General features: G+C 33.9%; 1 protein-coding gene across 4 annotated transcripts in view; it reads left to right on the top strand.

The window, feature by feature from the left end:
- The window catches only part of LOC149072185 (tRNA wybutosine-synthesizing protein 4-like), a 47,500-nt gene extending 33,020 nt beyond the window's left edge, over positions 1-14,480 (top strand). For 2 of the 4 annotated variants that reach the window (XM_089246480.1, XM_089246478.1), the window contains 6 exons: positions 899-1,062; positions 2,871-3,125; positions 7,052-7,149; positions 7,503-7,684; positions 8,183-8,315; positions 14,231-14,447. In XM_089246480.1, the coding sequence (XP_089102606.1) occupies positions 899-1,062; positions 2,871-3,125; positions 7,052-7,149; positions 7,503-7,684; positions 8,183-8,315; positions 14,231-14,407 (1,009 nt within the window). In that variant the 3' untranslated portion in view covers positions 14,408-14,447. Of the gene's footprint in view, positions 1-898; positions 1,063-2,870; positions 3,126-7,051; positions 7,150-7,492; positions 7,685-8,182; positions 8,316-14,230 lie in introns of those variants that run through there. The other 2 variants (XM_089246479.1, XM_089246481.1) reach the window with 2 other exon arrangements.
- Positions 14,481-15,027: the final 547 nt, after the last annotated feature.

The following is a 15,027-nucleotide window of genomic DNA, read 5'->3' as shown; positions in this document are numbered from 1 at the left end:
TTCGGAAAATTTTTCTTGTAGGTGCAAAAACCTGGGACAGATTTGTCAGTAGCCTTTTTCATCAGGCCCAGGGGCGTATGCAGGATCGATTAAAGAGGGGTCACAAAAGATTTAGGAGGGGGTTCACAATGATTTTCTTCCCCACACATTATTAGTTATTAACCTCCATAAACTTTTAAATTAACAGAAATAGATTACAACCAATTTTTGAAGATCAGATGTGTCTCTTTTAATGTAGGTGTAGATGGGCAGAATGTTTAAAGTCTGAGATTTTGTCCTTTAACAGTAAAAAAGGGGGTGGATACAGACTTTCCTTTGAACCCTGTATATCACGGGACTTCAACCTTTATTTGAGTCATTGGCACCATCTGTGCTCATCATCATCAATAATCCCAATTCTTGATGCAATTAGTACAGAGTATTTAATATAGAATCTATATCTTTTGCAACCAAAAAATTGAGCATTCTTATGAGCACTGCTATTACGCAACAGGTTGAAGATAATGTGATCTACTGTTAATCTCATGTGAATATTCTTTTACATAAATGGATAATAGCATTCTGTATCAACAATTTATTAGCACTTTCTTTTTTCCCTGAATGAACTCTTCCTTTCTGAAAATTTGGTGCACACCACAAGATCGCTGTATCAGAACATAATTTAAAGTTGTTATAAAGTTGTAATCAAGGTACTTCACCTTTAAATTATCTTTTCTCACTGAATCAAAACAAATGTTAATGCTATCATCTGTAAATATATTTGTGTTAAAATTAGTCAGTTCTCATTTCAAGAAAATTCCATATGTTATCATTCATTTTAACACAGTTATATTTATTTTATTGAATAGGTGCCTACTCAGTAATCAAGAAGTTGCATCTTATTACTCTTGTATTGCAGATGGGGCCACCAGGTTGTAAAGATTTCCTCTGAAAGTTTTGTTGTATATGGAGGGTTTGGTTACTCAATTCGGACACATCAAAGGCTAAAGAATTTAGTTTCATATAATGTAAAAAATACTGAAAGCACTGAATTAAAACTATTAAATCAAGAAGATACATTGGGTAATTTATATTTCATATCTTTTTTGAGCTTACATTTTCTGAAATTTATAAACCCATCACCATGGCTTGAATTTGAAAGAAAAAAGGAGTTAAAAAATTAACATTACACACATTGTCTTGTAAGTGGGAAAAAAAATCAAATTTTAACAATCATTGTTGAGCAAGTTCAGAATGTAATGACAGTATACTGACAAACATCTAAAAAAAAATACATTATCATCCAATACAAATTAAATTTTTGAAAATAACATTACATTTGTAGAAAATGTTCTCAGAAATTTTTCAAAACATTAGTTTCATCAAAGGTTAGTAAAAGGTCTTTAATTAAAAAATCTTAAAGACAACTATATGGCTAAGTTTATGGTTAACTATATAAACATTTTCTGGAGTTTCATCACATGAAAAGAAGTAAAACTTCACATGCGAACATTTGTCAACACCTTCCACTGAGCTACGTTGGTTTCTGTGGTTTCCAGCTCCAAGTCACAAGTACAATATACAACTGCAATAAGACAACACATATACAGGGTGCTCTGTAAGTGCTAATGTGGTGCATTTGTATGCTATGCATGACATACGAATTTGGAAGATTGATTGAAGCACTCTATTACTATTAAAGCATATATTACACATAACATTTATAACACTATGCACACAATGTTCTATGTACGGCAACACAATTCTGTCCCACTTTGCCTCTTCTGAGGTAAAATGGTAGTAAATTGCCTCAATGTTATAGATTGGGGGTTTGTGGATTGTTTGATAGCTTCCCCTTGTTCAGAACCTCCTACTCGTTGGGGCAATTTCATCCTTAAAGGGGTGAGTTGTGTTGGTTGAATCTGGCAATGTGTTCAGTGTTGTACTATCATGTGTTTTGCAGATATGTCTGTAGACTATATTTACCTTACAAACTGAAAGTGTCAGATTGGCAATAAGGTGTATGCATAGAATGTATATTCATATTGTGTTTTTTTTTATTTTTTTGCTGCTTACTGTGGAAAAACTTTTTCGGAAGAGAAAAAAAATTCAATGGCCAAATTCTTGATGGGAACTTTCCAACTGCTGTAATCAGAAAGTAGAGACATCCATCAGAGGGCTACTTCGAATGCAGATGTATGTTGAGCTCTACTTTCTGATTCCAGAAATTAAAGGCTTGCATGGAAATGGAAATTTCATTTGACATCAAGATTTCACTCATGTCCATAAAACTGCATCAATGCTTTTGCAGTTCAAATGGGCAAGATTTTGGTAGTATAAGTTTACTGGTCATCTTCAGTTAAGTCTTAAACTTCTAGAATCGGGAAATAGAGCTCAACATTTGCATTCAAAATACAGTAGGACCTCAATTAACCAAGTTTTGTTATCAGAGATATTTTTCATAAATTGATTTTAAAAACTGGGTGCAACAATAAAAGTCTGTGTGAAACGCCTTGCTTTGCAACAAATTAGCTCATAGAATGATGCAGTATGTAGCTCTATACATTGTAAGGGTAGGGACTCAATACCAGCATATGTTTTCTCATACTGTCAAAACCACACACACACAATTTTTAGTTTGCAAAAATCCCCTTTTTTTTTTATCCATGGTGTTAAGATTGAAGGATTTTGTTCACATAAATTTAACAAGCATGTGTATATATATAACTTAGGTGCTATATTGAACCTATTTCTCTAAACAGCAAAACATGAGTTGCGTGCGCTTTAACTTATGATTATCTATATGTTTTGACTAACATTTTTGCAAAGCTATTAACAGAAAAATTCCCATTTTAAAGGTGCATTTTCATTCACTGTTATTCTTTTTCTAGACGAAATCATGTACCATACTATGACAGCTATCAGTTTTGGCCGAATCTTGATATTTGGAGGACGGTCATCTCCCAATAAGTTATATGGCAATATAATTATTTTATATCCTATTGGAAAGTCTTTGAGCAATTATGTTGGTTCATTGCAAGATGTGAGATCAAATAAGGGACAAAGAGGTTTATCTTTCATTGCTGAAAAAAAAGCCTGTATTGAACCACGATGGCGCCATTCTGCATCAGTAGTTTTCATAAATGGTAAATTGGTATTACTCTCTAATCTTATATATTTTGCAGACAACTTGTACAGTCACAATAAATGAAGAAATTCATTTAATAAGAACTAAAAAAAATAGATGAGTCCCATTCAAATCAATTTAAAATGAATGATATCTTTTATTGAGTGTGCAGCACATTTATGGTAAAAAAAATCACTTAGAAAAGCTGTTGTTGTTAATGCATGCTTGTCTATATCTTGTACACTCATTTTAAGAGTGGAACATAATGCATAAAATACTGAAAATAAAGAGATAAAGGTAATAATGGGTATAGTCAATTTGAAAAGTAATCCTCATAAAACCTACTAACAATGTGGGGAGAATCAAAACCTCATTTCTACCTCCAATACATTATACAAAGGGATGTCTTCAGCATAGGATGCCAGAATGCTGGTGCGGGGAGGCATTCTATTCGATTTGACCACAGAAGAGCTTCATACCTTTGATTTTATAGGTAAAAATATTCGGCTCTTTTCTCAAGTCAATGAAATTTGAAAAAGAATGGAAACTTAAATCATAATCTCAAAATTAAAAAATGTAATAAAATAAAATTATAATGCTACTAGCGTTATATACACTGTTATATAACGCTACTAATACAGCGATACTTTGGCTAACAAAGGTAATTTGTTCAAGAATTATGCTTGTTAGCTGAAACTTGATTTCCCATAGGTTTCTATGGAAAATAGTTTAATTCTTTCCTTACTGCCCAAAATTTAAACATAAGTTTTTAAAACACCAAGGGGCACTATAAAAAAAAGACAAAAACTGATCTAAGGCTAAAATGAAGAGCTTAAAATTTGGCAAAGCGAGAATTTAAAAGAAAATGAAATACTGAAGATCTTTCTATTTTATATCATGTACACAAGCAACTCCAGCTAAAGCTGGTTGTCCTAAAATCCTAGCCCTATTGATAACTATTGCAATAAACACAAACAAAAATGGCACCATCTTCTTTTTGATATTTTTCTTGGCCATTCAGTCCATTCTCTGTTCCTTTAGAATAAAATCATAATTTTTTGATAAAATAATTTGATAATAATTTTGAAATAATTGAAGATAAATATTTTAGATAGAAATATTTTAAATAATTAAAGATCATTGATTTGCATCTTAACACTGATATAAATTTTCCTGGAAATTTACAAAACAGTCAATTCATTTGATTTTAGACTCCACGATTTCAAGGCATCTGCATGAGAAAAATAACTTCACATAGTTTTTTCAAAGCTAAATGAATAGTGAATGTTCTTAGACCTTTGTGTACAGTCTTCAAGTACTACCTATGCATAATCCAATTTTATATATATTTAAAATTTGAAAAACTTTTTCTTCGAGTTTGTCTTTATATTTGAGATGTGGATAAACTAGAATGGTTATTTATTTTTATCAAGATGTGCTGAAATGGGACAATTTTCCCAGGGCCGGAACTAGAGGGGTGCAACTGCCCAGGGTGGCAAAATTTAGAGGGTGGCAGTTTTAGGTAGGAACAAAGAACATGTTATAAAATTATAGAATTCCATAATAAAATTATAGGATTTTAAAGTTGTTGGGGCAGCAAAATCATGTTTGCCCCGGGCGGCAAAAATCCTAGTTATAAGTCCTGCTTTTGCCCATTATATGAAAACTTTGGTGAAACTATGAATTTTTCAACAAGAAAACACTGCAGTTTGTAGTGTCAATGACAACTGGCTGTTAGGGTTGGAAATCCTGTAGGATATGAACCGAGCCACCACACAGTTAGTTTCAACAACACCACACAATGGTTAGTTTTTTTACAAAAAGGAGTAAATTGGAGGTGCTAGACTAGCCAATATACTAGCTTGACCTAAACCATATGAAAAATGTTTAAGGATTCATTGTTTATAAGGTATGTGCAAATAACTTCAGATCCAGTTCTGTCCCATAAGTAAAGCAAGCTATTGAGGATTTGAAACAAATGCCTTTGAAAGTCTTGCAGGGAGTAGGATAAATATAATTTCTACTCTCTTTGATTAAAATGACAGCCTTTTTAATTATTAATTTTAGTGGACTTATATTTAGAGGGAAGACTGCCTATAGCTTCTCTCTCTCTCTTCCCATTTTTATTTATAAATCAAATATTGGTTCGTTGGCAGATTTTATTGTTAGTTTTGTTTTTATGTGATGTTGGAACACAAAAGATACCCATTGCATTAAAAAAATACATATTCGTGAATTTCAATGAAAATTCACTAACATAAAACCTGTTGTAACACAGGCAAGTAACCTAACAAGGTAACTGGGAAAAAAAGGCAAATCAAAAAGTATAAGAAAAAATAAATATCTGTGTATAATAAAGAAATACATATACAGTGAAACCAATGATACTGTCTATATATATATATATATATATATATATATATATATATATATATATATATATATATATACTATATTTTCTTTGGTCCCTGTGGAATTTCTATTCAATAGAAAATAGCGCAAATGCTCAAACTGTCTGCAATAATAACCTGTCTACAACAATATTTTTTCTAGTTCCCCACAGTGTCATTACAGAGAGAGATTGCACTGTATTTATATTTGCTTGAACTTCCAGGTTCTACTTATTATATTTCCTTTTAAAAGTGTCTATCGTGGGGGGTCATTTTGTCATGACAACAGAAAGTGAGCTATTTTTACAACCCATTTAGAAAAAAATTTCCTTGCAATACAACAACCTGAAATCATCTTTAACAACCGAAACTGGTGTATACCTGTCGAAGCATTTGAATAGCAGCCTTACAATATTTCATGGTATCAATCCCACTGAAAATCTTGAAAATTTCTATCATACTTCCTTGATGCCTACATTCTTCCAAAGAAAACATATTTAATAAATCAAAACTCTTTTCATAGCTCAAGCCCTGCATACCCGCTAGTGTTTTAGTGGCATTCTCTCTCTCTTCCCCCTTCCCCTTTTTACACTCCCTCAGCCCAGTTTATATCTTTCTGACCTATGATCTATCCAAAGATATGATCTTCAAAATCATATTTTATATACATACACCAGAACAAACTAAACCTCGGAAAAGTGGAGAGATGACTCTGGGAGAACACAGAGAGACCTGTTTTAGAATGAAATCGAGTATTCTATTTGCTTTTTTGACCACCACCAATGTTCGGAAAACCTAAGCTACTTATCAATGAGAATCCCCAATCTGTGAGCCTAGTTCATCCAGAAATAATTTTACCATTCAACTCTTAAGTGAAATGTGGGTTGCTGGAATTAAAATGAGCAACCACACACTTGTAAATACTGAAAGTCATGCTCCACTCATTTGCCCATGACAAAATTTTATTTAAGTTGGTCTGGATTAACTTCTTATCCTTTCAATTCCCAATTATGCCCATTAGCTTGACGTCAACTGCAAATTTGATGAAAATCCCATCAATATCCTAATTGAGTTTATCAATGAAAAGCATGGGACCTAGGACACTTCCTTGAGGGACTACACTTGTGACATCTGTCCAATCAAAAAAAAATCCCTGTTCACTGTAACTCATTGTGAACTATCCTGCAACCACAATTCTATCCAATCCAGGTATACAACATTAACATTTTCGCCTTTTCTCAAAGCTTTAGTCATATGATCACAGAATCAAAACAGATTGATGGTTGGTTACACCAGACTTTCCCTTATTGAACCAATGCTGGGTTTTTGGCCAATACATTATTATCCTCCATCCATTTTACTACTTGCCATTTAATGATAATTTTTGGTTTTTTTTTTTTTGAGAGGAGCTAATGAAACTCACTGGGCTATGGTTTTTCACATGAACATGTACTGTGATGTAAAGCACTTATATATTATATTTCCCTAACAAAATTTCTTTCTTGAAACAAACTTTGTCACAACTTTTAGTTATATTGAAAATTTTATTTTTCAGGCATTGAGTTTGTTATTTTTTTTGGTGGCTGTACACCCTTGCAAAGAGCCACAGACGACTGTTTAAGGTTCAACACAAACACATGTGTTATAGAAGAGGTAAAAATATGTGTACTACTTTGGATAAAAACTGGGATTCTTGCCATCATAATTTTTTCAGTTATATGACCATAATGTTTGCTTTCAGTTTAATTACCATAAAGTGGTTAGTGAGAAAATGCATTCAGCCTAAGTATTCAGTTAAAACAACTTTTTTTTTTAAATGGATTAATAAAATAATTTGGATCATTTCAGCTCAGTTGGTGTTGAGTAACATATCTTCTACACTCACTCATGTCAACACCAATGTCTCACCATTGATTTTTTTAATGATAGAAATGATAGTTTATCTTGTAAGATACTTTAGGAAAATTTTACCTAGTGTTTATTTATAGTGTGTTAGTTTTTTTCAGATCACTAAGCAAGGAAATATTCCATGTCCTAGACATTCACACAGCTCAGTAGATTATGGAAACTCACAGATTATCATTACTGGTGGTCTGTCAGCTAAAGAAAAGTGTTTGAATGATGTTTATATCTTACAAGTGAAAACCTGCTCATGGTCTCATTTGAATGTAAAAGGCTTGCTTCCAAGGTATATTCACGTGCATCAAGATTAAAATTTAATTTTATTGAAGTGATCTATGTAGGTATTGGTTTGTCATGTTTTATCTATATTTAATAAGTTAAAACAGTAGTTTTTAAAAGGTATTGGCACACTCAAAAAGAATCATTTGCAAGAGGCATACTAACATACAAATTGGTCTGTTTTACATTGTGTAACTCCACATAATTTAAAGTCTTATTTCAATTTCACTTTATAAAACAAGCGAGCTCCATAGAAAGACATACTAAAAAAAATCTTTAAATGGCTCCCCTGTAAAATTTCCCTTTTGTGACACGGTGTCCCAACATACAGATATAATTCTTAAGAAGGGAAAAAGGGTTATTTTCCCCTTAAACTAAAGTGAATGTGCATGAATGGTCAGTGATTTTCAATCAGTCTTTCTCACAAAAATGTTTTATTCACCCATGTGAAGAATTTTGTTGCATGTCAGATGTTTTTAAGTAGTTTTTTTTTTATTTCTTACAGATATTCTCATACTTCACATGTCTGGAACAAACATCTGATACTCATAGGGGGTATCAATGATTTGCCTGGATATCCTCCTTTTGTAGCCATAATTAATTTGGAGTCTCTCATTGCGTTAGAATTGCTCATGCCAGTAAGAATTTTCAACTTATAACAAGATAACTATAAACAAGAAAATATGTTGCCATATTGTAAAATGTATATTCCGTAAAAAAAAGATAACAATGTATTTTTCAGTTTTTTTAATACTTATAGACCCAAACCCATACATAAGAGCCAAAGAATGGTAATCCAATAAACCCTATTTTACAAAAGAGCCGATAAAATTTTGTTTTCAGCATGGAGCTCAATGGGAGTTACAATAATTTGTTTCTTCTTGTAACAAGAAATACTATTATTAGGGCTTAATGCTTCATTGATAAACACTTAAGATGACACAATTTAATGTAAAAATTGGAACTATGTTCTTTCGGTAGTGAGGTACAGACATATTTTCTATAATAATCACGTAGTAGTGTTATTTGAATCAGTATTTTTGGAGTAGGTAATGATTATTTTCTTTTTCTTCTTTTTTATTATCTGGGGGGTGGGGGGTTTACTCCCAGACCACGTAGTCGGGAATGCGGGTTAGTTAATGATAATCACAACAGTACTGACGGGGAATTACCCACCTCTAACTTGGATGGCTTCTTGATTGACACTAAATCTCTGGGCAAATTGAAATGTGTGCTAATAAATGCCAGGAGCTTGGGTAATAAGAAAGATTTTTTAAAAACTATGATAATTGTGGAGGGCCTGGATCTTATAGCCATTACAGAATCTTGAGCAAACGATAGGGATGAATCTTTCTTACACATCTCAGGATACTATACTTTTTTGAGAAATAGATCTGATAGGAAAGGGGGTGGAGTGTTGATATACGTGAAATCATGTTTGAAGGCTAGAGAGTGTAACGTGCAGAGAAGTGATATTGAAACCATATGGGTTGAGCTTGAGAACAAAAGACATCATAAACTTATTGTTGGGGTTTGTTACAATCCACTGAATAGGGATCCAAACTAGATCGCCAAGTTGTATGATGAAATTTCCTACATGTGTAAGCGTAAGAGGGTTCTCATACTATGGGATTTCAATTACCCAGGTATTGATTGGGAGAACCTTTCATCTAGAGATCAATATGGAAGAGACTTTCTTAAGTTGGTGCTCGAAAATTTTTTGTATCAGCATGTATCAGAAGCCACTAGGGCAGGCCCGGACTTAGGGGGGTGCGAAAGGTGCTTCGCTCCGGGCCTCCAAATTTCAAGGGCCGCAATTTTTCCAAACGAAACCCTTTCCGTTTTCAGCAGATGTTTTGGAAATTTTTGATTAAAATTTAATTTTTTCCCCATTAAACTACTATTGATTGTGAAAGGACGCTTTCAGTTTAAAGACCTTATAATATCATTTTTAGTGTTATTAGATATGGCGTTAACTTATTTTAAAGGGGGGAAAAGAGTATGCAGATGGGGGTCGCATTCTTTACCCCTGAAAAAAGTATGGCCTTTCTTTCTGCCATTAAAGAATAACAGGGCTATATTACAAACCAAGAAAAAAAACATGCTTAGGGCATCAAACGAAAAGGGGCACCACAAAAGAAATCTAGTAATTTTTCCCCTAGGAAACCTCCCCTCTTGTTGGAGTTACCATCTGGTCTGTAGCATGAACAGCTCTAGATGATAACTGCCCCTTAGCGAGGCAATTCGACACTCCTCCGGAGTGTTAATTTCATGCCTTCCTCCTAACCTATAAACTGTCTTGTCACGATGTCTCCCTAAGGAGGCTTGAGAACTTTTCAGCAGTTTCCAGCCATAAACTCCCCATCTAAATTATTCAGAAAGATGGATATACAATATATAAATTCTATATTTTGTCAATTTTTACTACTGAAAAAAAGTAAGATTTTTCTCTAATTTTTTTTCTCTCACTCTAATTATTCACCTAGTACAGTACCAACAAAAGAGATATTTTGTTTCATGAATAGAGAGTCCAGGCATAGAAACATTTAAGAGCACAAGGGTCTGAAAATTTAGGATGTAGGCTACGTTGCTTACAGTCCTGGTAGTTCATTTTCTGATAAAGACAATGTGTTTGCCTACTGTTGAATAAATTTTATCTGAGGTTTAGGCATAGGCGGAGATAGACATGAACGGCGAGGGGAGGGCATGATGATGACACCAATTTATATATATGCATATACATTAGATCAGTCGGCTCCGTCATTGGCACTGGGGGGGGGGAGCATTACCCTGCCATGCCCCCCCCCCCCGTATCTCCACCCATGAGTTTAGGCTGTTCTTAACTAGTGTTGTTAATATTCGACAGCCTATACCAGAGCGTCTTTTTGAATTTCGAATTTGAATATTCAAATATTGAGATTGCAATCTTTAATTTTATTTGTGGCAAGAAACTCTTGTTTTTAAACAAGTAATAACATTGAAGAGCTCATATACAGTGAATCCCACTTACAGCGTTTTCCAAAAAATCATCATGAAAAACGTTGCAGAAGAGAAAACGCTTTGAATGGGAAATTTCGATAAGTGTTAATAAAAGTTAGGATTACGAAAATAAATCGTACTAAGCGAGAAAACTTTCGCAGTGGGTACGTTATAAGCAGAATATACTGTAGTAATTAACCTACATTTTCAAATCCAGTTTAATGTGTTTAAAAATGTTTTTCTTTATTTGTATGAATTCCAGTACTTGATCTCTTTACTTCTGTTAATTTACATTAATTAAACAAAAACAGCAATAAAAGATTCGAAAAATGATCAAAGTTATCGAATCAGGCCCGTAGCTGGAAATTTCGTTCGGAGATGGGGGGGGGGGGAACCAAAGTGATAGAACAATATATTTGGCCATCCTTTTCCCTTTTTTCGGTCATTTTCTCACATCAACATTTATTTGATAAATATGATGGAACGCTTTAAAAGTACGTCAGAAATGTATGCCTGTTCAATATGATTCAAACCTCAGCAGGTGGACCACACTAATTATTATTAATCATTTATAAATGTTACCGAATTAATTGAAATGCAATTTCCTCTCAATGGGTTGTGTTCGATTACTAGAGCCCGGATGTTCAAAAATGCCTTAAATGCGTTTTTTGCCTATTTTCAAGCTTTCCTATAAAAATGCCTTTTTGGATTTTTTTTTTTCTGCCATAAATGCCTATTTTACCATAGTTTTAAATTTATTGGTGCATTTCAGAGGCCATAATATGTAAAGCTTGGACATTTTGAGCATTGAGAACAAAAGAATTGTTTTTTTTAATTTTTTCCAATTCTTGGTATTAATTTTCATCAGAAAGTATTCTGAAACACACCCGTTTCAGCTCCATTTAAACGTGATGGAGGAACAAACACATAGTGAGGCGATCACGAGGTACTGGAGTGTCATAATAGCGACTAGCCACGAAAATTGTTGTACACCGCACATACTCAAGGAGGGAGACAACGAATAGAAAGAGGCTACTCAACGAGGTGCGGGAGTCGAACAAACATGTTTGTTTATATACAAATACAACGCCACAACAGGCAAATTGCCCAACGAGGTGGCTGACTTAAGAACATCATGGATCCCTGAGCTATTTTTTGGAGGCCCTACGTACTACTGCTACACCCCCCCTCCCCGCGGAACCCCCAACGAATCGGTACATGCGGGAATGTGCGTGTACGTATAGTGAAACCTGACATGAAGTTTTTTGTTTCTCTGTAATGCTTGTTATGTGTAGTGCTACCATCTGCCACCAGTTTTTCCAACTATGAGTGAAGTGCTTATAAAATAATATATAGAGATCTCAGAACTTACTGTAAAGTAAAATATGTTTGATACTGAGCTACAAGATTATTTAAAAAAATTACAACCTACTGCCACACCTACCTAGGTTGACCCTATATAAACTTGAAAAGTAAATATTTACGATTGACACAGGACTCGAGACACCAATTCCTAGGAATCACTAAAAATTTAAAAGCCATTGCTCTAATTGAACCAATTATTAGGTGAACTAAGATCATATTAGTAAACTGTTGAAATTAGGGGGCTGTGTTATAACCAAAACCCTAATCCTAATTTTTTGTACACTGGCAAAAACCAGTAAGCTCACATATGTTGCAAAAAAAGAAAGTTTTATTCTTTTAAAAAAGAAAATAAAAATTATATGGAGCATATGAAAAGGTCTTAGGAAATAAATATTTGAGTATTAAATGTAAATTTTACAGTAAATAGTGTTAAAAAGACAAAATTTTTAAATATACAAAGAGAACAAGTCAAAGGTTCAGAAGCTTTACTACACATAATTTCTGTTGAAAATGGTTACACCTTTTGACTAGCTTTACATTATCACAGTGCTTCTGCTCTTTCATATGTTAAAAAATATTGTACTACCATGTATGCCCAAACAAATAAACCACACGACTCTTACCTATGTTTCCTCTAAGCTAAGCACGCGTACAGCCACACACAGTAAAAATATTTCTGTACATGAAAAATTCGCAAATATACCCCATTGCTGATTGTACACTGGTGTAAGAAATTAAGAGAATTTGCAGACATGGTCGATTATCTCTAGAACTACTGTACCGATTTTAATGAAATTGATATGTACATACATTGATACAGTACAAAACAAATAACCATTCAATAATTGTAATACACACGCATGATCGTGCGTAACACTTGTTGGAGTAGGAAGGTATGAAACAGCGGTTGCAGAATAAACAAAAAAATGGGCTAATAGAGGGTATGGTCTCCTCTTACAGATATATAGGTCTCGCAGCGTGATTTCATACTTGAAATAAGGCAGTTTATCATTTCCTGTGGCAATTGGTCCCACTCGTTCAGCAATGCTGTTTTCATTCCCAGGATGGTTCCCAGAGGGGGGTTGCGAGTTGCAATTGCCCTCCCCAGAGCGTCCCAGACATGCTCTATAGGGTTAAGGTCTGGAGATCTGGCTGGCCAATCCATCCGGCGAATATCCTCACTCTCTATAAAATCGTCGAGCAGAAGAGCTCTATGTGGTCTCGTCCATTAAAATGAACTCAGGAAGTCTTTTGGAAACAGTCACCCTTGATACACGGGTTCCTGTGGCTGCATACAAGTCACGAGAGAGCTGTAGCACTCCTGTTACGCCTCGCTATAATCGACAAATGGCGATCTTCTCTGGCCGTCGTGGCGCTTGGACGACCTTGCCCAGGCTTTCTCTCAATGGATCCGGTATCTTGGAACTGTTTCCATAAATTGCACACGGCGCTGGGCGTTAAATTGAACTTTCTACAAATCTGGATTGGAGATTGGCCGGCTTCTAGCCTCCCCACAATTCGCCACCTCATTCCATCATCTAAACGTCGGTGGTTACTCACTATTACTGTTACAATTTGAAATTAACCGATTGCTGCAAAATAACACGAAGAAATTCGCAGAGGTGTGCTAGCGAACGAAATGCGTCTTAACTTACGCGTGCTTATACAGCCTGTTTCTCTACTGGCTCTGCCTACACACACGTGTACCCTTACGTATTTGATGTACAAGATTTGCATTTTTGTCTAGAAGCAGTGGTTATACATTCAGTTCTTTTCATGAAATTCGATAAAATATCCAAATTCTCTTAATTTATTTTACCAGTGTAGTTTATTCCCATACTGCGCACCAAAAAAATCAGCTCTGCAAACGCAAAATAAAAATTAGAACTTTTCTATGTAAGAAAATTCTTGGATGTGTGTGTTCTTTACCCTATTTGAAGAACAAGCACGAGAGTTAGACATAAACACTAAAATCTATAAATCAGGAAGTTAACATGCAGCGATTATTATAGTTATCATCTCGTGAGTTTTAGAATAATCCTGTTTTAATTAAGCTCACTCATTATACACAAAAGACCCTCTTTCTTCTACAGGTCATTAAATATTAATAGGAGAAAAACCATTTTTCCAGTTTTTTTTCTAACATTTTCATAAAATTTAGAATAAATATTTAACTTGGTTATTTGTGATGGTTGGTTTTTTCTTTCAGGCTCAAGATACTGATGACATTATTCTGCTTCACAATCATTCAAGTCTATTGCATAAGAATTCAATAATTACAGTGGGAGGAGGTGGAAATTGTTTCACTTTTGGAACACATTTTAATAAAAGTTTGTTGATTTTTGACATCAATAACTTAATTGATGTGTACAATAAACATAAATAATATTTTGACTTTTCTGTTGGATACTAGATATTTTGCAATTATTGATGAAATAAAATATTTTCTGAAATTTTTCATTTCACTTTTCATGATTTTTCTTGCAATGAAAATTATATTTACAATAGAAAAGGAAATTTCTCACATTGTAAAAAAAAAAATTATAGTTCTATGTAAAGTTAGAATGTAATTTAGTGAAAAGAAAGCCTTGTAACCCTTGATTAATGTATTCATGTCAAAACAAATTAAATATGTAATTGCCTTTAGTTATCTCCCAAAACTATAAATAGGACAAAACTGAATCTAAGCAATAATTGAACCAGAGACAATGGGGCTCAAGTGACTTGATATAACTTATAAATAAATGTACAACGTAATGCATAGCCCACCCCCCCAGTTTATGCCTTTGAATCCTGTATATACAGGATGTATGACAAACCTAGTCTTCCTCCACGTTTTTCTTGTATCTTTGGAGCCACAAAAAATCAGCAACATGAGATCAATGAAACCATAACAGACAATAAATATGCAGCATTATTTATTGATCATTATCAACAATGCCAAAAATGCTCCATAAAACTCTCATATGACACATGTTTTATGCACACACACAAAAAAGACAGGAA

This window comes from Pholcus phalangioides, unplaced genomic scaffold, assembly GCF_987345545.1.
Source record: "Pholcus phalangioides strain wild (caught in Gottingen) unplaced genomic scaffold, Ppha-v1.0 ptg000017l_1, whole genome shotgun sequence".
NCBI lineage: Eukaryota > Metazoa > Arthropoda > Arachnida > Araneae > Pholcidae > Pholcus > Pholcus phalangioides.
The sequence above is the reverse complement of the archived record's forward strand: the minus strand, read 5'-3'. Positions and strand labels throughout refer to the sequence as shown.